This window comes from Pipra filicauda, unplaced genomic scaffold (genome assembly GCF_003945595.2).
Source record: "Pipra filicauda isolate LSUMZ 115617 unplaced genomic scaffold, ASM394559v2 scaffold21_size4447388_pilon, whole genome shotgun sequence".
Lineage (NCBI taxonomy): Eukaryota > Metazoa > Chordata > Aves > Passeriformes > Pipridae > Pipra > Pipra filicauda.
Genome location: NW_024104332.1, coordinates 3,407,077 through 3,429,386, shown reverse-complemented (window position 1 = coordinate 3,429,386; position 22,310 = coordinate 3,407,077). Strand labels below are relative to the sequence as shown.

Genomic DNA, 22,310 nt, shown 5'->3' with positions numbered 1-22,310 from the left:
AAAATCCATTCAAATGGCCTTTAGCTCAGGCAGAGGAAAACAGCTTTCACACTCTATTTAGGAATCATAATTACAGTCTTGTACTGTACTGAACTTGAACACTACCTTGCAAATTTTATAATCTCTCACTCAGAAACAAGACAAAAACAAAGTGCAGCCTGAACCCCTAAGCTAACAGGTTTGGTTTACCTTCGGAGAGCATCTATTTGCTGCCCAGCATCTCTGCTGTATGTGATGTAATGCTACTCACCACGAGTCCCCCACTGCAAAGCAGAGGGAACATTTTCCTGCTCTGAAACTGAAAGAACTGAAAAAAGAGTTCCTGGAATTCCAAGAGAGGACAGAAAATTAATTACATTAAGCATTTTACGGTTAAAAAATTTGCAAGGCAACCCTAGTTTGGTTAAAGCCAAGAGCTAGGTGAAATCCAAACAGTCATGTCCTCTCAAGACACATCACAGTGTGACGCTTGAATAATTCAGTTTCAGCAAGAAGAGATTTAAATGCAGAGTAATCTCACAGACAGGTGTAAAGGTGTCCAGAATTTGGAAAAGGCAACCAGGGCTGTCGACACAGCCTGAGATGAATTTATTTAAATAGGCTTTTCTATGCTGCTTATCTGCACAAGTGTAAGGAGCAGGATAAAGGAAGTGATCATTCCCCTTTAGCCAGCTGCTTCCTTCATTATATTTTTCTGGGGCCAAAAGCATCTGAAGAGGCACAGACTCCCAGCATGATTTGCTTGTTGGTGGAGATGATGCTCATATCTCTGGGGACAGGGAACCCCAGCCAGGTGACATGAGGCTGCTGTGCCAGCTCCCCTCTGCTTGGGACCCACACTGGGCAGACAGTAAGGAGAACAACACAGTTAAAATCCTCTTGCCTCACCATTAGCAATTTATTAAACTGTCAGTCTTCCAGCTCTGGCTATGAATGTCCAATGGCACCATGGCCTGAGCAGAGGCACTTGCTGTGCTGGGGGAAGGTTGGAGCCCTGGGGCCCAGGCTGTGCCCTGATGCCAACCACCTCAGGGCTTCCTGCTTCAGCCGCCCCTTCTCCAAAGTGGGAACAATGGTGGTGACTTCACCTCTGAGGTGCTGGGAAGCCAGATGCCATCAGCTGGGGGACAAAACCATAAGAAAATTGAGTGAAGCACTCCTTTTTTCCACACATGTGGGGGAGGACAGGTGCCCTTCCCCTCCCAGCACAGGCTCCAGACAGTGCTTTAAAAGCTGCCACTGGCACCCACAGTACAGAGCCCAGCTCAGCAGGGATTGTGCAGGGTCCCCCATCATAATACTGGGCACTATGGCGAGGCCCCAAATCCCACACTCTTGGTACAGCCAGCCAGCCTGGGAGGATAAAGGCAGACTTGCTCTACTCAGGATGAGAGTCTGTCCAGACGTGGAACACAACACAGCTTGGCAGCTTTCTAAGATCTTCCAAATGGTTTGAAAAGGCACTTCACTCCCTATCCCAGGACAGAGAATATACCTGGGAAAAACCTTAAAAAGGGAATGTTTAGAAGAGGTTGAACAGCAAGCAGAGGCTCTGCAGCACCAGGGCAGCACCCCTCCCTGGCAGAGGGAGCAGTCCACATGCTAAGGTCAGCATTGAGACATCCCACGCAGCACACACCCCCGTGGTCCCACAGAGCCGCCGGTACCCAAGCCAAGTCCAAGGCCCTGGCAGCCCCAGTGGCCTAGGTTCAGGCAGACACGGTTTCCTGCCCAGCCTGCCCTGCCCCTCCCCAGGGCCCCAGCCCAGCTCGCAGCTGCCCAGCCAGGGGGCTGTCGGGGTGCAGGCGGCAGAACCGGCCCAGCGCCCAGATGGGGAAGACGTTGCGGTACGCAGTGTAACTGATGGCACACGACTTGTTGAACACCCCGGCAATGTTCTCCTAGGAGAGAAGCAGAGAGCAGAATGGTATGAGTGACACAGGACTGCAGGGTGTTCAGGAACCCCTTGGGAAGACTAAAGATGTACCTGAGGCCAGTCCCCATTGGGCAGCTGCTTATCAATCAACACTTTAATGCCTCTTTCCAGCACGTCGATGTCAGGGTACCTGCAAAGCACAAGAGAGGTGTGAGCACCCTCATCCCAACTATCTGCAACACCCCATCCATGCGCTTGGGGAACTCAACCACCTTCAGGCTGCCCCAAGCTTGTCCCAGGCATGCTGAATGCTTTGGAAAGGGCCCCCCACCATCCTAGGACACCAGAACATTTTCCCAGGCTGGAGGCCTGTAGTTGTGATCAAAACCTTTGCTTTGCATTGGCCCACACCAGCCAAGCCCAAGGCCCCACAACCCAGCCTGCATCTCCCATCTCCCTGAGCACTCAGGGCCAGGTGAGGCTGCTCCTACCTGACAGCCATGAGCCCCAGCAGGGCCCAGCAGGTGTTGTGGATCTGTGATTCAGCACTCTGCACGTACGTGCGCTGCTCGCAGGACTCAAAATCCTCTCCCCACCCGCCGTCTGCCATCTGCTTGGAGAGGAGGAACTGGCAGGCCTGGGCCACCTCTCGGCACGCAGCCCTGCAGGGACGGGGCACAGAGTCAAGACAGGATTGGGGACAGGGAGCATTTGGGCACCCACGGTTCTCAGCTGTAAAGAGAAGCTGTGCCCACAGTGAGTGCCCTGGCCATATTGCTCCTGGGAGAAGCAGTCCCTGAGGCAGGAGAGTCCATGCACAGCAAGGGCATCCCCCTAGCCCCACCATGGAGTCCTGCCCTGACCCAGGAGGCAGGTAGGGGCAGGGCACCCAGACAGCCCCTTCTCACCCATCACGGTATGTGTGCTGCATGCAGGCAAACGCCTCCAGACCGAACCAGGTGCCGTAGGTGAAGCAAACCCCCCAGCTCCTAGGAGGAAGGGGAGAGCAGCACTGTCAGGGGTGCGAGGCCCCAGAAGAGGGAGGCTGTGACATGGCTGTGTTCACATAACAGCAGAGAGCCTGGCACAGAGCTGCAGCCTGCCTTCCCCTATGGCACAGCCATGTCCAGTCCCACCACACCTGCTCCCAGCTAACCCAGGTGTCAGCAGAACTGGAACCACCCTGACCCCCAAGGCTTCTCAGGGTCTTGTGCAATGAACAAGGTACCTGCTCCACCTGGGCTGCAGGGAGAGTAATGGAGAGCAAAGCACAGCAGCTAGAGGAGGATCAGCCCCTGCTTCTCCCACAGATCCTACCAGTCAGGAATGCCTGCCATCATGATCCCTCTCACTCTGGGGCAGCCAGAAGAAAACTGGGCACTGAGAATACAGCTTACCCTTCCCAGGACCCATCCGCTCGCTGCTTCTTGCGACAGAAATCCAGGCCCTTCCGCAGAGTCTCCCTGGACAGAAGAGAAGCCACCCACTTCACAAGCAGCTCAAACTCAGTGTCTGCTTCACTGGGAGCTCCATCAGCCCCTCTGAGGCTTTGACGGGTCCCATTATTGGAGGGCACAAGAGGCAAAAGCATGCAGACAGGCAGCTACATGGTTCAGGATATATGCAGGTATAACACGTGGGTGTATGTGCCCCAGCTGGGGCTTCTCTGCCTTATGGCATTGGCAAGCAGGGACCCAGCCTGCAACTGGCTGCAAGAGCAAGACAATTGCTAAGTCAAGAGGCAGACAGATATCCACCAGTTTCTCCCAGCCTGATCCCAAACAGTCTATGCCTTGCTCCTTGGGACAGGCGGGGCCCCAGACTCTTGCAGGGCACTCTAGTTTGGAGAAGTCACCAGTATCCAGGCTGGCCACCACCGGGGCTGCCCCATGCCAGTGTAGAGATCCAGGCAAGACCCCTAACAGGACTCAGCAGGGGCTGTGCCAAGAGGCCATGGCAGGCATCTTGAGAAGTGCAGCCTGTCTTCTCCCCTGCCCAGCTCTCATCTGAGAGCTTCACCTGATCTCCAGGGCTCGGTGCTCAGGGAACTCGCTCTGGAAGTGTCTCAGTGCCTGCATGACAGCCGACGTGCACTCCACGTACGTGTAGTCGATCATGATGTCACCTGCCAGCAGGTGAAGGGTATCAGTGCCACAGCCCCTTTGTGGGGAGTCTGTGGGTCAGCTGCTGCCAGCCTCTCCCTCGGACCCACAGCACACTGATCCTACATCAGACACCCACTGGGCATGGGGAGGCCAGGACACTTTGTCCCTTCACAATGGGCAGAAAAACCAGCCCCCACAGCTCCCCTTACCAAACACCTCCGAGGGGTTCAGCATCTCCAGTAAGTGGCCTCCTCGCTTGGTTTCATATGTGGCAAAGCCTCCATCCGAGTTCCTCATGCTCAGCAACTGCCAGACAAGCAGAGAAGAGCTGGGACTAGCTCACAGGCAGTACCACCCCAGTCTGGCCCCCAAGCCAGGTATGAGGACAAAGTCTGACCCACAGGTCTATGGGGCTGGCAGACAACCAAGGTCTCAAACCACAGGGACAGGCAGGCCCAATCTAGGCCATCACATCACATTATGTTACATAGGCAGCTCTGTATCACAGCCAAGAGAGCGTTGCCACACCAGGCCTCAGATCTAACCAGATCTAATACCAGATCTAACAACCACTCAGGCCTTGACTTCTCTTACAGGCTTACCTGTCTGCATTTCCCTTGGCCCTAATTTTTGAAGCACTTACCACATTCACAGCATCAAAGAGGCGCTCGGGGGGCACGAGATTGGCTATGAAGGGACACTTCTCCTGCAGCAGCATGACCGCCTTCAGCCCCTCTGCTGTGCAGTCTGCCACAATCCAGCCACAGTCCCGCGTGCTGAAGGGGAAGCCACCCTGGAAATGGATCAGGTGAGCTCAGCACCTTCCCCTGACCTTGTAGGGGGGTAAGTGTTGCCCCTCATTCCTGTCCCCCCTGCCCAAATCCCCAACCTGGTCACAAGTCCTTCGGAGACCAGTCCCAGTCACCGTACCTTGTTCATATGGCGATAGTATTTCTGGTAGTCAGGTGGGTTCTCCGGGATCTGCAGGAGGCAAGAAACAAGTGAGGGCAGCCTGGAAGTGCCTGGCTGCAGGACCACAGGCTGAAACCACTGCAGGTGCAGAACAATGTGCAAGTGCACAGCACCTGTCTTTCACTGAGGGAAGCAGACAGAGAAGAGGTCAGCTCTGGAGTAGAGAGCGCTCAAGAGAAATCACCTTTTGGCCTGGTTTAAGCAAGTGTTGCTAAAGTCCCCCCTTTGGAAGCTTTCCTGACAGGGAACCATCTGCTTTGAATGCTCCCATTGGCAACACTGTGAACAAGACTGACTGCATCTGCACCAAGCTGCTGGTGACAGAGACCCCCACCTTGAGCCACTGGCCTGGCCAGCAGAACTGAGCTCATACAGTCACTAGCCAAGGGGCCTGGGTTTCCCAGAACGGTGCCTCAAATGTGTTGGTAAAAGAGAGGACGAAAGGCAAAGAAGCCTAAGCTTTAAGTTTTGCAGCCTCTCTAAGCTCAGGCAGCCAACCCAAATATCCCTGGGCCTGGCCAAGGTCCTCACCAAGCTGCAAAGATGGTTCCCTGAAAACAGGGAGCAGAAAACAGGAGGTTGTCCCTAGAACTTCGCTAGTCCAGCCCTTCAGAAGAGCTCTTCAGAAGGCAACAGATGTGTCAAACAGGGTTCTGAGCAGAAGCCAAGTGTGCACAACCAGCCCACCAAAGGGCTCTGCTCACCTGGGAGAACCTGAGGAACTCATGGGCGTTCTGGAGGCAGGATGTGAATTCAGGCATCTCCTGAGCTTCTGCCTGAAAAAGAGGCACACAGTCAGCACTCAACAAGGAGCTGTGGCCACCAAACATGCTCTGAGCAGATGTATGTTTGCCTAGCTCAGTCACAGGATGCCAGGCCAGAACTGACACAGCAGAGCTCCAACAGAGTGCATAGCAGGAGCTCTGGTATTCGGGGACATGTGAGAGGAAAACATTTTCCCAAGGCAGCACATAGCACTGCAGGGTGCATTACCTCCAAGAAGGCTTGGATGGCAAAGGCAGTATCCCAGAGCTGGGATCCATTTGTGCCCTGCAAGAGAGAATGTTGACAGTGAGAGGCAGGTGCTAGCCAGCACCCTGACCCAGATGTGGGGTCTATGGGGCAGCATATCCTTCCCACATCACACCCACTAGCTGCCTCCACCCTGTGTCTCAGTTTTATGCCATTCAGCATCACAGCCGATATGTTGGCACAGAGGGGACAGATGCAGCAGGTAAAGGGACAGCAAGGGAACAGGAAATAAGACAGCTGCTTCAGCCTGCTCTGTGCACAGCCAAGGCAGGAGCTCTGGCCAGCGCTAAGGAGCAGCAGGACACAACGGCTCTGAGAGAAGCAGAGCTCAGACCACATGCAGGATCAGGGGCCTGGCTTTCTTCTTCCCTTCTCCCAGAGCGTGTGGGAATGAAGGAAATGGAGGCCTAGAGCTGCCCCCTCAGCTCACAGCCACAGAGAGGCAAACTAGCAGGACAGGTACTATTCGCTCCTGGCACAGCTGGTGGAAGTGGCAGTGAGACAGAGAAGGCCATCAGGCACCAGAGGTGAGGTGCCAGGAGCTCAGGCTCGGGATGAACACGCTATCCCATTACTCCATGGGCTGCCCCAGCATGCCATGGTCCCTTCAGTCATAGATGAACTCCTACAGCACTTCACCTGCATCTTCATGCCGTCAAGGCCCAGCCTGTGGGAGGAGAGAGCACAGTGATACAGCACAGGCACAGCGGGAAGCAGGTCGGCAGCCCCAGTGTGCTTAATCCACAGGGATCAGAGCCCTGTGCCGTGCCAGGAGGGTCACACTCAGCCCTTACCAGAGATAGTCCGGGATCCTGGAAACATGCTCCTGAAAAGCTGGGGAGTTCTTCCCATCCACAAACCAGCGAACCAGCATGTTGATCGTCTTGGAAATCTGCCACAAGGAGAACTGTCATTGCTCTGGACAGAGCTCCTTCCAGCCCCAGAGACATAGATCCCTCCCACCCAGCACAAAGCCATCCAGAGGTTGTCCCAGCCTTGATCCCAATGGCTCCATCGCCCAGCATAGCTGAGTTAGTGGGGCAGGTGCCATGACATTACTCCAGAGCTTCTCCTCACAGCATTTCTCTGGACCTCAAGGACAGATACCCCTCACCAGCTATCCCCATGCTCTCTGCATCTCCTGTGCCCTGTTGGCCTTACACTCTTAAAGATCAGGAGTTAAGCAAGATCTGGTGATTATTGGTTACATGCCACAAATGCAAAGCTCTGGGGAAGGGCACAAGCTGGTCCCTAAATAACAAAGGGCGAGATATTTAAAGGATTAACAGCATGTGTCCTACTGGTCCGATGCTGATGCACTTGGTGAATCTATCATCAGCTTTGATGTGGTCGTACAGCTCTGTGATGGCTCGCTGCCGCAGGTGAGTGCTGTGGTGGGCTTCATACATGTTCATGATGGCTACAGGAGAAGAAAGGGACATGCAATGAAAACAAAAACCCACCCCGTGCAGCCAGATTCACTTGCTGTGGCAGGCTGCACCCTGGCTCACACCACGACCAGTTGAGGAAAGCGTAGAACTGCTCTGCCCCAGAGCAGCCCGAGGACCTGGGCACAAGGCCCTGATGCTCTCAGGGAGGGAGAAGCCCGTGGATCACATGATCCATGTCTCCATCCCAGCTCCAGAGCATACAGCAGTAGCTGCCAGCAGACCCTGAAGAGCCCCCATGGTGCAAGGCAGGTTCAGCTACACGAGCAGCAGCAGAGAGTGGCAGGGGACAGGGCCCCCCGTGCTCACCGTAGGCAGCACCCAGCAGCCAGCTGTGCGGGGTGTACACGTCACAGGCAGCCACGTTGTTCCTCTGCGCTGGCCAGTCTATGCTGGCATAGTCCTGCACGTACAGCTCCTGGCACGAGACAACACAGGGCATCAGCCTGGAAAGCTGGGAGCAAGCACCCAGGAGCAGTTACTCTGCTGTCTGACAGAGTGACCACGCAGGGATAAGAGATGCCGCTTCGCAAGCCAGAGGCCGGCGCACAAGGACATGGCCAAGCGCAGCAGGCAGTCATGGAGCCATGTATCCTTGTCCAGGAGGATCAGCTCCTTCCTTACCTGCCGCAGGCTCCGTATGAGCTCATCCTCTTCTGCTGACAAACGCTTGGCGTAACAGTAGCTCATGGGAAGGTAAACCTGGCGGCAGTGACACCAGAGCCGGGATGGGTGGGCTGGGAACCACGTGGGAAGCAGCCTGATTGCAACAGAGAAGGTTGTGAGGAACAAGGAGGGCCTAAGGCAACACGAAGAGATGGTGTGTGGAATTCCCAGAGCAGGGCACACCTTTTCCTGTCCCCTGCACCAGGGGATATAAACACAGCCTGATCCTGCTGAGATCCCCCCAGCAGGGGTGCTCCCTCCACACCAGGGCCAGCAGACACTGCTCCTGGCCCAGATGACAGAGGGCAAGGAGGACCTTGAGCTCAGAGAAGAGGGAGGGGAGAAGCCAGTTCAGTCACGTGGGACTTTGAAGGCAGAGGCCCAGACTGACAGTTACTGGCATTTGATGACAAAGCACCAGCAGCCCTTGGTCCTGTGCAGCCCCTGATTTCCCCCAGAGGTAATGTCACACACTTTCCCTCTCTGACACCCAGCAGCCCTCTGAGTAACCAGAGAGGGTACAAGTGAGGGTTAGGGCTGGTAGCCTTACATGTGGCTGTCCCCTCTGCTAAAGGCCCAGTTCTGGCTGGCCAGAAGATACTGGTGACAGGCAGGGAGTGCACAGATGTATCAGGGATCCTGTGGGTAATGCTAACTGGGCTGAGCTCTGGCACCTCCCTTGGGTGCAGAGTTCAGTGCTATCCACCCACTGGCCGGCCTGCTGCTGGTTCCCAGCTGACAAGCAGCCTGACCACCTCTAGTTCCAGACCATAGCTGGAGTTATCCCAGCAAACACCAGTGCCTGAGACAGTTCTGGGTCGAGGCTGGCGGTAGGACTGACAACATCTCCTCCCTCCACAGCGAGGGGGGCACATACCACATCTCCGGGAGAAGCGTGTTCATTCCCTCCCAGCTGTAAACGTTCAAGACAGCCAGCCAGAACTTGCCCCAGGAAGGGATTCCCACAGCACCTCCTGCAGAGAACAGTATCAGCTTACAGGGTTAACGCAGCCATGCCAGCTCCCTTCTTTCTTCCCCATCACAGGGCCCACTTCTCCCCATATTTGGGAACACACTACTCAGGCTGGGACACACGTCCTGAAACAGGGTAAGCAGGCAATGGTACAAAAACATAACACAGCTTCCCACCACTAATTGAAAACACAGGTGCCACCAAGGGCAAGCAAGAGCAACAGTACTTCCACTACCTGGAAGCCCCCCATGTTCTATGCTGCCCTTCATGTTCCATGTAGCCCTCAGGTCCAGCCAGACCTCTCTGACCAGTGTCCCAGCCCCATGGCTGACCTTTGCTGTGCAGGTTGACACGGGCCCGCACGATGTCAGGGTCATCCGGTCCGAGCCCCAGGATCCTCAGTGCTACGTAGTTGAGTGCTGTGCCAAACACCGTTGATTTGTCTTCCACATGCCTGTCAGGCACATATACAGAGACACCACGGCCATTAGCCAGCTATTGGCATTAGCCAGACATAACCCACTGCGCAGGGCTGTCTATGTCGGGGCGAAGTGGAATGCCGGGGGTTACTGTGAAAAAGGGGGACCCAACTAATCCAGGAAGAAACATTGTTCTGCACATGATGCTTTGGCATATAGTGACACAGAGGAGATATGGCCAGACTTGATGCTCTGGCCATCTCTGTGACAAACAGAGTACCTGAAGTGCTGCACAAACCAAGTCCAACCACCCAGAGCTATCACAGGTGCCGAGCCCCCCTCCCTGAGCCTGGGCACATCTGACAGCAGCTCCAAGTGCTGGACCTTGGAGAGGCCATCCCTCAAAGAAGCATCTTTGCTACTCACAAGCCCCAGCCTCCGTCCGGGAGCTGCACAGAGCGCAGGTAACGTATCATCTCCTTCCGGAACCCCTCTGGCAGCTGGATTTTGGCCGTGTGGCAGGTGATGAGGAGACCTGGAGGACCAGACGGGCCGGCACTGTACAGAGCCGAACTGCACACACCCACCCCCGGGCAGGTGCCCCAGGCCTACCTGGCAGCAGGAACAGCGGCCCGCCGTAGTCGCCCGCCCAGTGCCCATCCTCGGCCTGCAGGGCCGCGTAGAACCGCATCCCCCTGCGGGCCGCCTCCCGGGCCGAGTCGGCCGCCGGCAGCGCCCGTAGCGCCGCGCCCTGCGGGGAGACAGCGGCACCTCAGCGGGGCGCCCCGGGAGCGGCCCCGCCGCCCCGCCCGGGCCCCTCGCACCGTGTCCAGCCCGAGGCTGTGCTGCTCCAGCGCCGTCTGCGCCCGCGGCTCTCCGACATCGCCATCGCCATCGCCCAGGTAGCGCCAGCGCTGCCGCCCACCTTCGCAGCGCAGCCGCCAGGCCGGCAGCTCCGTGGCCGCCGCCGAGCGCCGAGGGCCGCCCCGCCGCCGAACCGCCCTGGGGGACATGGGCACCCTGAGCCGCGGCCGCCACCGCGCTCCGCCCCATGGGACCGCGCTGCCCGCCGCCACCGTCGCGCCCAATCCCGATTCCACCACCGGGACCCACCCGCTGCCCGCTGCCATCGCCGCTCTCGGTCTCGGTCCCGGTCCCGGTCCCGGTCCCGATCCCGGTCCCGCTCCCGCCGCCGGGGCCGCGCCGGAGCCACCTGGTCCCACATCGCCTCACGGGCGGCAGCCAATGGGGGCGCGAGGCCGGGCGGAAGCCCCGCCCCCGGCCGTCCCCTCACGGCTCCTCCCGCCCCGCCCGCCATTCCCGGCTGAGGGCGGGGGGCGGAATCCCGTGTCCCGAACGTCTGACCCGGCCACACGGACCGCGCTGCTTGCCCAAGACTGCACACCCCGACAGCCCTCCCGTCCCTTTGGGGGACAGCGCCAACCCCCAGAGCGACTGTCCCCACCTCCCTGCACCCACAAAGCCCAGCCAGTGGTTCCCATCGTTAATGGCGATAACAAACCTGGGTACCCAGCTCATGTTTTTAGCCCTTCAAAGCCCCTCGGCTCAGGAAGGCTCCGAAAAGGAGCTACAAACGCCATCAGGCACACAGGGGTGTAAATCCCAGAGATGCTGTACTTGCTGTGTTGAAAGGGCTGGGAATTTGTGTATGTGTGAGGGTGCAAATTTATCATGGACTTCGTTAAATGGAGTGATAAGATTTCTTTCTGCTGCTTTTCAGAGTGACTTGGCTTCCCTCATGCCACAGAAGTGACACCAGATCAAGCTCAGCTGGTGGAAAACCCCCTCCACGTCCGTGCACTGCCTGGCACAGCCACTCCTAGGGACCTCAGGGGGCCCAGGGATGAAAGAGCTACTCCCAAATGTGGCACCCATCAGCATCCCAGGACAGAAACATGCCTGTCTCTTACTACTTATAATACTTAATACTTATAGTATATAATGCACACTACAAGTCAAATTTAAATTGCTCCTCTGCTAGCAAATAGCTCTTCACTCATGTCCAGCATCACCTCAGGGATTATTTGGAAAGGATGCAGTAATTTTATTTGTGAATTAAAGAATTAATTTGGTATTTATTTTATAAACTAGGCTTATTTTTGGTTTAAGACAAAAAGAATTGTCATAATGAATCTGCTGAGATGAGCTCCATGTAAGCATCTCCACTTCCTTGCAGATGCCAAAATCTCTAGATAATTTATGGTAATGTTTGTCTAAAGGCCGTGGTGGAAGATTAACCTCTTGGATTTATTTTTCTGTCTTTATACAACCCGCCTGCCTCCAAAATTTTTAATAATTGCCAAACTGCTGTTATCTCAGCATTATTTTTATACAAGTTTTTCTATGTCTGGCCCTCAGCTGAACTCAGCCAGGAACAAGCTCACCTCTGGCTGCTGGGTTTGTAGCTTCAGACATGGACTCAGTGCCCATGGACAGAGCTGGGGAACCTGCTCCCTGCAACGCTGCTCTCTGTGCTGGCACTGTGAGCGCTACAGAGGCAGAAGCAGCTTCTTCACCCTCCCACCCAAATTCCACTGCTTTCATTGCTTTTTTCTCCCAATTCAATGACTGCTGGCCTTTGTCTCGTAGTCTGGCAGAGCCTGGCGCCACACACATCAGAGAGACAAAGAAATAGGCTGGCTTGTCTCTCTGAGCCTGGTATGAAGAGCCCACATTGTGTTTTACCACAGAGAGGGAGACAGGCAGAGGGCTGAAGTGTTTTGCTCGGCCTTGGGCACTGTAAAACCCCCTTGTTTCTTTAAACACATCAGCCCAAAGTGCTGGCCAGGAAGCACTGACTCTGAGGAAAGGAGCCCCAAGGTCACACTCTCCTGATCAAAGATCAGGACATGAATTTTAAAATAACAGAAGCGTCTCTTTGCGCAGCACTGAAAACACAGCCCCCCACCCATGCCCAGACCTCCTGGACTGTCACTGGCTGGGTCAGGGAGGACCCAGGAGACCAGTGTTTGCCAGGATATGAGGCTGGACAAGGATCAGGGAAGTCCCTTGGAGCTGCTCATTAGCAGAGTCAGGAAAGGAGCAAGGTTTTTGGTGTTCCCACCTGATCCTACCGCTCCTTCCCACTTAGCAGCAGATCATTCCAGACCACACCTGTAAAATAGAGAAGTCAGAATGATTTGGGGGTGAAATGGACAGTAAGAATCATCAGGAAAGGGTATTTCAAGACTGTTTGCGTTTTGATCTGTCAAATGCTAATTTTTCTGTTCCATTTTAATGAAAGGTCACTTTCCAGAATGGCATCAGAAAATGGTTTAAAGAAGCTGAGCTAGGACCTCATCTCTGACTAGAAATTATGTGCTTTAATGCATTTCTTGGCTAAGGACCGAGCTAACAGATCTACCAGATCAAATTGCCATCAGCAGAGAAAAATAGTGTTTCTTTCCTGCTGACAGAGAGCCCCATTTATAGCCAGCTCTTACATGAATGCAAATATCCATGGAAAAAATCAAATAGTGCAAGACTGTTGACAAACTACCTCTGCACTAGAAACACCATTGCCTAAAAGCATCCCTGCTGTCCCTGCCAGTCCAACCAGAGCACAGATAACTGGTGTAGTTTGCAATGCCATAAATGCAAGAATTTCAGGGGCCAGATAAATATTTAGAGTCAACATACTCAGACTTAATGCTAGGGAAATTATTTTTTCCCAAACCAGTGTTTGAACCTGTTACAAAAGCTTCCATGAGCTGATGTAAACAAATGATCAATGTAGATGGGTTTCTTTCACACCAGTACATGAAAAAGTTTTCAAGTAACATGGTAGGTGGTGTCTCAGTAGATTTGGGGAACGCAGGAACTGCCAGGAAATGTGTCTGTCCAGCAACCTGGTCTTGCCTCTTCAAAGGGACTTTTTTTTTTTTTTAAGAGGTCCAGACCTTCATCCCACCCCCCTAGCATATGTATAAGGCTCTTACCCTTTCCACATTTCTCTGCAGGAGCTGAGTGTGGCAACAAAATGGGCTCTTCAGCATGGGCACTGTTCACCCGTCTTCTTAGTTAGCAGGAGTGCTGCGTTCTGAGTCACACTGAGCCTGAAATCCAACAAAGGCCTCCGACATAAAGCAGTTACTGATCGAGTGCCAGATCGAGTGCTGAACTGAAAAAGGTGTAAATGGCAACATGCCACAACAGTAACATCAGACAGCTTCAACTTTGGCTCATACCATCTTATTCCTGGGAAACAGCGTGACTTCGCAATGAAATACAGTGAAACTTGCTTTCTTCATTCAGCATGTTCTCTGTGTTTATTGACCATTTGCTTGTCCTGTGCCACCGGGAACAGTCTAGGTGAAAGATGCTGCTTGCTGCTCTTGCTGTTTGTCACTTACTGCCCTCCACATCCTCCTTCCCTGCTGGCCTGCCTGCCAGTCCCCACACAGCGTCACCCCCATCGGGTCTGTGCACAAGCCTGAAAGGGGGATCTCTGGTGGAAAGGAAACTTCCAGCTCTTGGGTTTAGACAAAAGTGCATATAATGCCGGTTAACGGTGGCTGCTGGGGCTGGCAGGGGACCTGGGAGCCCCCCGCGTGGCTGCGACACGGACAGCGGGTACACGCAGGCAGGAGATTCCTGCCCCCCCAGTCACAAGGGTGGTGTCACAGTCACTGGACGAGTGACAGCCGTATGAGAACCCACGGCCCCTCCAAGCAGCTTTTCGCCGGGGTATGGCAGGCACACCCCGGACCCGGCACTCTTTCCCCAGCAGGGATCCAGGAGGGGCGGCTGCTGCCGCCAGCCCTGTCCATCAAGCACTGAGAGCCCGATACAATCGTGATTGCCCCGCAAAGGCACGGGGAGGGGGCAGAGAAGACGCGGTCAGGCGAGTCTCAGGGGTGCACAGTGAAGGGACAAAGGGCCACAGCGGCTCCCACGTGGGCGGCCGTGGGTCAGCGCCACTGCGGGCAGCACTGCGGGCCCGGAGCCCGGCCCGGACACCCCCGCCTTCGCCTGCCATTGGCTCCAGGGGCTCCCCGCCTCCGGCATAAGAAGGCAGCGAATCCCTGGGGCGCCCATCGCTGAGCCAGAGCCCCGCCGGCAGCAGGGAGGTGAGAGAGGCCGGGGGATGCCGGGCGGGGGCAGCGCCGGGGCACCGAGCGCTGCGGAGCCGGTGAGGAGCTGAAACACTCCTCAGCCTTGCGGACGGGGAAGGAGGCAGGTCGTGAGCATGCAAAGGGCTCTTAGAATGCACGCATGAAGTGCTTCGAGAAAATTTCCTACCTGATTGGAAACAGTCCTTCTGTTTGGACACTGACTGCTGCATGGGGGAGGAAGTCAGCTGGAGAATAAGGCGGTGGGATGAGATTCAGTGCCTTGTGGTGGAGAAACAGGAGCCAGGTCACGGGGCTGGAGACGTTTTACCTGTGGGGTATGAACGAACAGAGTGCCATTAGTTTTTTTCCCAGCTTTCTGGAAGGTGGTTTTGCATCTCTCCCTTTTTGGTTTGTCTCTCTGTTTGTGAAATCTGCAGGAAACGCTGCAATCCCAATGATTATCAGTCCCAGGAGGGTCCCCAGATCAAGTGAGGGAGGAGGGAGGTTAGAGAGGTGCTTATTTCGTCCTACTGGCACTCATCAAAACTGGCTCCTGCCTGGTTCCCCTGACTGCTCGGCTGGAGACAGGCCTGCAGGCAAAGGCATAGGCGAGGCTGCCTGTGACAGAGGGGACAGCAAAACTGTTCTGAAGCTCTGTGAGCAAAATGAACCCTTACCTGCCCCTCTCCTTGTGTTGTGGCTCTGTGTTTCTCGAGAGCCCCTGAAAGCAGAGTCACAGTCTCTCATAAGCTTTTCCCCTGAAGCCAGAGCTTCTGTCAGTCCTTCCCAGCAGAATGCTTTAAGCACGGGGTCAGGTTTTGCTGATCGAGGTGGCTGCTGGAGCTTGCCCAGGTTAATGTCCTGATCACCCCCTCTGACCTCAGGGCCACGCCGTTACCATGTCTGAGCTGGAGAAGGGCATGATCGCCATCATCGATGCCTTCCACCAGTACTCCGGCAAGGAGGGAGACAAGCACAAGCTGAAGAAATCAGAACTGAAGGAGCTCATTAACAATGAGCTGACCCATTTCCTCAGTGTAAGTATTGTCCTCCTCACAGCTCGTCTGGCTGGGCTCAGGTGGCATTAAGCAGCCTCCGCACTCCACTAACTCTGTCTCCCACGGGAAGCAAGAGCAGGGGAAGTGGTTTATCCACACATCAGGGTGCTAAATCATTTGCTCCAGCTCTGCAGAGCAGCAGGACAAGTGCAACAGCCTGCATGGCAGGCTGGGGTGTGGGTTGGATACCTGGGAAATTTCCTTCCCTGAGATGGGGAGACAGCCTAGCCCCAAGGGGCTCAAGAGGTCTCTTCCCAGCAGCACAGCTGTGGCTGCAATTCCCAGAGGCACAGGGCAGTGCCCCAACACAGACTGGAAACGATGTGTCTGAACAGAGATTCAGCCACGAGAGCACCGGAGAAGGGGGGACATGTTACTATCTGGGTCCCACTCTGGTCCTCCCCAGCTTTGGCTGCCTATTTCTATCCCTTCAGGAAATCAAAGACCAAGAGACTGTGGACAAAGTCATGGAGGCACTGGACAGTGATGGGGACGCTGAGTGCGACTTCCAGGAGTTTGTAGCCTTCATTGCCATGGTCACTGCCGCTTGCCACGAGTTCTTTGAGCACGAGTAAGCTGGTGGAAAGCAGGCGAGCCCCTTCTGCTCATGCTGGAGAGATGCAAGGCAGCATCACTCCTCTGGGAAAAGGAGTGGGTGTGACTACAGGCTCCTTAGAGTTCAGCTTGTGCTAGACTTCAGCAGCTTAATAAGTTCTGCAGCTTTGTGAAACAAAGAAAAACCTGTACAGCTCAGGAAAGCCTATCGGCCAGCGCCCACCGCGCTGGAGGCAGCATGTGAGTGCCTTGTCTCAAGCTCCTTCCCTGCTGTTGCAAGCCAGGAACATGCCCAGGGCTGGAAGCAGGCAGACGTTATGATCCAAGCTTGCTTGCAAAGGAATAAGGGAAATTTAAGGGCTGAAGGACAAGGTGATGCAGAGGGGCTGGTTATGGAAGCCTGTTTCTGAGCCCACTGGCCTGAACAGGAAGGCTCCCAGTGATTCCTGTGGGCTCTGTGCATGCCATTCACCCAGGAAACCCAGCTCCTGGCCCCTCACAGGGACTCAGTAGAGCCCACCCATTTCTTGGCAAATTGAGACACCCTTGGCTTGCAAGGCAAAGCGTAACTGTCTAAAAGCATAACCATCTAACAGCCCAGGCTTTCCTCTTGTTGATCAATTCTCCCTGCTTTTGGCAGCCTGCAGAACTGGAAGCAACAGCGTATGAGGCTTCTGGGCTGGGGTCAGCTCCTGGGCCTGGGATGTGCCTTGGTAAGGTGTCCAGGCTCAGTCAGAAGGGATGGGGGGATTGGCCCAGTGTGACCACAGACCAGGCACAGCCTCCTGAGTGTGTGGAAATGGCAAAAATAAAATGTGGTTTTGGTCTCTGGTGAAAAATGTGTCCTTTTGTGACCTGCACCATCAGAGCGGGAGGCTGGAGGATGCAGCCTGAAGCACTGCTATAGCTCATGGCCCTGGGTTTCTTGTTGGGCATCGACCCTTCACCTCCTCCCTGGTGTTACTGTGGCTGGCCAAACAGCTCAAGGTTGTCACCACCACCATGTTCCATCTGGCTGTCCACACTGGCAGGTACATCTGGGAGGACAAAGGAGCACAAGGCACCTCTGCAGGAGTCATCCAGGGGCTTGCAGTTGTGCGCCCTTACAAAGCCTAAACTAAACCTAGGGCAACCTCCCCAGAGTCTATGCTTCTGCCTTTTTCAGTCTGCACCTGCTGTCCAGCTCATCAACACCTGTGAGTTGGGCATTCCTGGCCAGCAACATCAACAGTGACAGATTCATGACAAAGATGCTCACAGTTGTCATTGTTTTTACCTCATTCCCCATTTTATAACGATTTCATGCACAAAATGACATGTCTTTGGACAGGAACCATCTTGCTGCTCTCACCTGTCTCCCCCAAGCTCTGCAAGGGGACACAGGTAGAGTCAGGCATACAAGAGACAGCATCTTATACTTCACCTGGCACAAAAAGCCATTTTGCCATCCCAGGGTAGCGCTCATTTTTTGAGACAGTTCAACTGTTTTCAGCACTAGTACGGAGCTGAGGCACTGTGTGACAACAACAAATGGGGGCAGACAGCATCCTCAAGATTGGGAAGGGTAGACAGGACTCATGACCCTCTCTGGAGCCTGAACCTGAGGGTGCGATGCTTCCATACAAGGGTCTCCAAATCTCACCTGCCTTCTGCCCCCCTGCACCAGCAGCGCTCACATGATGAGGAATCCTTCCCCACGACCAGGCCTGTTCAGCAGCTCTGCACAGCATTGCAGCAGCAGCGAGCTGTAACATGCAGCTTGAACGCTGGCAGAGCCGGTGCGACACGAGAGCAGCAGCAGGGAGTGACACGGCAGGACTGCACCCATGTTTCTGGCAGTACGGCTGATCCTTACTCAGCCACACCACTGCTGGGAATTCAGAGAGGCTTCACCCAGCACAGGAGAAGGTGGAGCTGGTGCCTCTTGTCAGAGAGGAAGAGTATGTGTCCTCCTGTGAGGTGAGCACCCTGACTGCAAACGCTGCAGGGTGCGGTGCTCAGGCTACTGAGCCCCTGGCACACCTCCCGGGCCGGCAAAATTGAAATTCCTGAAACAGACAGCACAGCCACAGGCCTCACCATCACCCAGCCTGCACTGCAGCTTACACTCACAGCTCTGCTCCCCTTGTGTTCCTTGTCCCTCTGACACAGGTGGTGGCTCAGCTCAGACCGTGGACTGTGGGGACAGCTGTACACTGGCACGGTGGGGGAGGCCAGCGAAGCAGTTTGGGCAACGCTGGTCCTCTGCCAACAACTCTGCTGATCCCTCGGGCCTGTTTTCCCCTCACACACACAGGACAGCCACAACCAGCCACCTCCAGCACCTCTGCTCACAGCCTGGGCCCCCCCCGGACCGCGCAAGCCCCGTGCCCAGCCTACAAAACCCCATGCAAACGAGGGGGCTGTGTACAATACCCGAGGTGTGTACAAGACCTCACAGGCACTGATTACATTGATCTGATGTTGCATCAGTCGGGAGAGCTCAGAAAATCCATGTTTCCATCATCAATGACAGCCTGCAGAAAGGCAGGTTTGGTGACAGTGAGCTCTGAGTTCTGCGCTGTGGGACCCTCAGGGCCCTGGAAGGTTCCCCCAAGGATCAAACAGCAGCTTCACACCAGCAGAGCCTACCTGACATAGGACACATTTGTCAGTTATGCTTTTGACTCTCTATAAAGAGGAAGCCAATGAATTTTCCACCAGGAAGGACACCAACGGAAGGTTTCATATATTACAGACTTCTGTTCAAGATAAGACCTACTTTCTAAAAGTGAAACAAAGAGAAGAAAGTACAGTAACAGGAAGGGCTTGAGATGCTTAAAAGACTCAAATTCACTTCTGAAGCTAGAAAATTGACAGAAGGGCAGATTTTGTACATCCATGCTGTAGTCTACCTCTGCTGAATTGCATTTTCAGAATTTAGAATGATACCATTACTTTTTGCTCCGGGAGATTAGAATCTGCACTTTTACTCTCTCCGCAGATAACTTCAGGTGAAGTGCATCTGTGAAAGGGATCCCTGGATCAGAGACAAAATTACCAGCACTGTAAGAGTACTTACAGCCCCCCCCCAAAACATTCTTCCACACAGGATCTAATCTTACTGAGAGTGCTGACTGTTGCTGTTAGCATATCTAAAAAAAAAAAAATATTCTTCATCTTGTTAACTGTTGATGGAAGTGCATCCAGACTGAATCATTCAATATCGGAGTTTGCATACTGACAGCAAGAAAAATAATTTAAGAAGGAAACCAAAATATGTTTTTTTCCATAAATCAGATGTGGACTTTTACAGACTCCAGAGAAGGAACACAACCAACCATAGCACTGTCATTCACATTTGGCAGAAGTAAAGACAAATCATGATTTTGCAGTTACTTTGCCAGGTAAGTTTTAAGGAATGCTAGAAAAATAGCAATGTTTATCACTTCCAAAAGAAAACTTCTATGTTCAGGCAAGAATAGGGTTAAAAATCCCAGAAATGACTGGAGGAAAAGACATATATTATTTTAAGAACATGTACCGAAATACAAAAAAAGACAGAACTCTGCTTATATGGCACTGGCATAACCAAACTGGAAATAGAACCTGGTGTACCCAGTTCCTCCTAAACAACACAAAACCAACACGAAATCTACATACAAACACAAAAATTTGGCCAATTAGAACTGGCCATGACGAGAAGCTCTGGCTTGGAAACATCTCATTTGAAATATCTGACCAGATAAATATTTAAAGCATATTAACTGGCTGAATATAAACATATAAGCAAGAATATACCAAGCATCAAGTAAATGCTGAAGTGCAAAAAAGTTAAAAAATTATTTCATGCAGTTTTGCCAGCTGTAAATTAGTTCCTAGATGTAATCCAGCTCTATCATCTACTAACACAGTTTCTGGCCTGATACACTGATATACGGGAAATGTGCAAGCTTTCCCTTTTTGCCCTTAAAACAGAGTTGTGGATATTCTATAGAAACCAAACCAGAAGCCTATCCAGAGATCCTTAAAGTGCACAGTATCTGTTTTCATAGAATGGCAGGGAAACAGCATCAAAATAATCAGGGACTTGGTACAGAACGCTTGCAACGTGCACTTAAAATGAACACTGCTTCCTTTTTTCCACTGTAATAAATTCCTGGGTAACAATTAGCAATAAATAAGGGCGTTAAAGCAATCTCATAGTACTGCTGCCAAAATGACATAAAGCTTCTAAAAAGTCAGTGTGAAGTGGTGGCTCACAAAGAACACTGCTGCAATAAAGGCAGCTTTATTAATGTTTACAAAGTTATTTACTACTCACCGGAGTCCAGTTTCTCACTCCAGAATAAATCTGAAACATTCTGCTTCAACAGCAGCCCTCCTGCCCCATTCCCTCAGCAGCACATTATTTCAGGAGACAGGGCTTAGAATCCCTTCTTAGTACATTTTCTATTCCCACAAATCAGGTAAAAAAACCACAAAGGACAACAACAAAAATCATCCTTGTACCTTTACTACGAGCTGGGATTTCAAATGTCATACCCGTTTAAGATGAATTATAGGTTTTTGAATCCCGATCTCATTAGCTTTGAGGAAGATGAGTTAAGATGTTTTGGCACTAAAAACCCCTCCTGCTTTAAATGCATGTCACACAGAGCACTCTCTGGATGCCAGGCACAATGCCTTGCTGGAATCAACAGTGGGAAGAACAGCAAAGGCTCCAAGATGCCTTGTTATGTGCACTGCTTTTAAACACAAGTCACATTTTGCAGGATCAATTCCTGCCTGTTTCCTAAACCTACTGCTGGTACAAATGGTTTCTGTAGGTGCCTCACCCCTCTTGCCTTTTCAAGCAAAAACTTTGCCTTCATTTAAGACACTACAGTTTAATTTGTTTCCATAAATAACTATCCTTCTTTAAATCTGAGTAAAAGCAGGTGCTTTGGCCAGGAACCCCCGAAAGTCTGTGTTAAAAGATGCAGAGGACATGAAAAAATCCCCTGCCAGAGCCCCATTCCCAGGATGGAACACCCTGTAACCACGGAGTGTTCTGCACACCATGCTGACTGTGGGCAGCCTCAGCAGAGTCTGACACAGCTGCTGTGCCCCAAATAAGTGTTTGCCCTGAACCTTGTGTCAGAGGAAGAACACCAGTCGGAAACGCGCTCTGGAGTAACGCCGGGGCAGCACAACGTTTTATTTGGATAAAAATTAAACCAGACACTCTACCTCCCATGACCCACACTGCAGGAGGGCACAACAGCTGTTTTAGGGATTTTTACAGCCTTCCAACGTGCTGCCACAGCAGCTGTGGGTGAGCCTGGTGATGTTGCTGGAGGCTGTCACCTCCGTCCTGCTGCTTCTGCTCCGGCTTTTCCTTCCCAGCCAGTGCTTTCGCCCTGGTCGGCATCAGCCTGGATTGGCATCAGGCCTCTCTTCATCCTGGGCTGGTGCCTTTTACAATGTTTCTTGAAGGTATAAATTCTGGCTTGTGCCTGGCTGCAAACCAAGCAGGGGCACGGCTGGACCTCGCTGTGCGTCCTTGCGCGGGGCTGGAGCTCAGAGGCCCCGGAAAGGCTCGGCCACACGTGGAGCAGCAGCGAAGCCCAGAGATCACCAGGTGTGTGCTTAGCGGAGTGATGTGACGTGCACCGTGGTGGTGACATCAGACAGGCACTGCTGTGGTGATGTCATACAGGCCCAGGCCACCCAGCATCACCATGGCAGTGACGTCATACAGGCCCAGCACTGCTGGCCCCGTGGCAGTGACATCACACAGGCCTGGCCCCGCCAGCACCATGGCAATGATGTCACACTGGCCTGGCACCACCCTTACCGTGGTGGTGATGTCATACAGGCCCAGACCCACCCTCACCATGGTGGTGATGTCATACACGCCCAGCCCTGCTGGCCTCATGGTGGTGACAGCATACAGGCCTGGCCCAGCCAGCACCGTGGTGGTGACATCATACACAGCTGGCCCCATGACAGTGATGTCATATAGGCCCAGCCCAGGCTCGCTGCCCCCGCCCTGAAGTTTCACAGAAAAAGCTCTTTAAGGCACTAGACTGCCCGAAACACAGGTGCAAACTGTGCTAAGCCAAGGTTTTGATCTAACAGGCCCAAGTTTCAACATTCATCAAGTCAGA

General features: G+C 53.5%; 2 protein-coding genes and 2 long non-coding RNA genes across 7 annotated transcripts; 2 read left to right on the top strand and 2 right to left on the bottom strand.

Moving 5' to 3' along the window:
* Positions 1–565: 565 nt before the first annotated feature.
* On the bottom strand, positions 566–10,630 carry LSS (lanosterol synthase). Of its 2 annotated transcripts, XM_027752010.2 has the most exons (22): positions 10,605–10,630; positions 10,316–10,493; positions 10,104–10,242; positions 9,918–10,026; positions 9,405–9,526; positions 8,977–9,073; positions 8,058–8,193; positions 7,743–7,851; positions 7,287–7,405; positions 6,780–6,877; positions 6,625–6,652; positions 5,947–6,003; positions 5,658–5,729; positions 4,912–4,962; positions 4,625–4,774; positions 4,191–4,287; positions 3,896–4,001; positions 3,274–3,339; positions 2,785–2,865; positions 2,368–2,538; positions 1,988–2,066; positions 566–1,901 (listed from the first exon to the last, which is right to left on the bottom strand). In XM_027752010.2, the coding sequence occupies exons 1-22, from the start codon at positions 10,619–10,621 to the stop codon at positions 1,710–1,712; spliced, it is 2,274 nt and encodes a 757-aa protein (XP_027607811.2). In that variant the 5' UTR covers positions 10,622–10,630; the 3' UTR covers positions 566–1,709. The 2 variants fall into 2 exon arrangements, with proteins under 2 accessions (XP_027607811.2, XP_039237295.1); XM_039381361.1 differs by lacking the exon at positions 2,785–2,865.
* A 256-nt stretch (positions 10,631–10,886) lies between these two features.
* Positions 10,887–11,586, top strand: LOC120323258. Its single transcript, XR_005563565.1, has 2 exons — positions 10,887–11,017; positions 11,233–11,586. It is a non-coding gene; the product is annotated as an uncharacterized LOC120323258 (long non-coding RNA).
* An 894-nt stretch (positions 11,587–12,480) lies between these two features.
* LOC114004242 lies at positions 12,481–21,199 on the bottom strand. 2 transcript variants are annotated; one of them, XR_005563563.1, is made up of 4 exons: positions 20,704–21,199; positions 14,754–14,894; positions 13,451–13,632; positions 12,481–12,626 (listed from the first exon to the last, which is right to left on the bottom strand). It is a non-coding gene; the product is annotated as an uncharacterized LOC114004242 (long non-coding RNA). The 2 variants fall into 2 exon arrangements; XR_005563562.1 differs by lacking the exon at positions 20,704–21,199 and adding an exon at positions 15,244–15,397.
* Positions 14,481–17,018, top strand: S100B (S100 calcium binding protein B). 2 transcript variants are annotated; one of them, XM_027752057.2, is made up of 3 exons: positions 14,481–14,581; positions 15,451–15,603; positions 16,059–17,018. In XM_027752057.2, the coding sequence occupies exons 2-3, from the start codon at positions 15,466–15,468 to the stop codon at positions 16,197–16,199; spliced, it is 279 nt and encodes a 92-aa protein (XP_027607858.1). In that variant the 5' UTR covers positions 14,481–14,581; positions 15,451–15,465; the 3' UTR covers positions 16,200–17,018. The 2 variants fall into 2 exon arrangements, with proteins under 2 accessions (XP_027607858.1, XP_027607857.1); XM_027752056.1 differs by having other exon boundaries at positions 14,562–14,643.
* Positions 21,200–22,310: the final 1,111 nt, after the last annotated feature.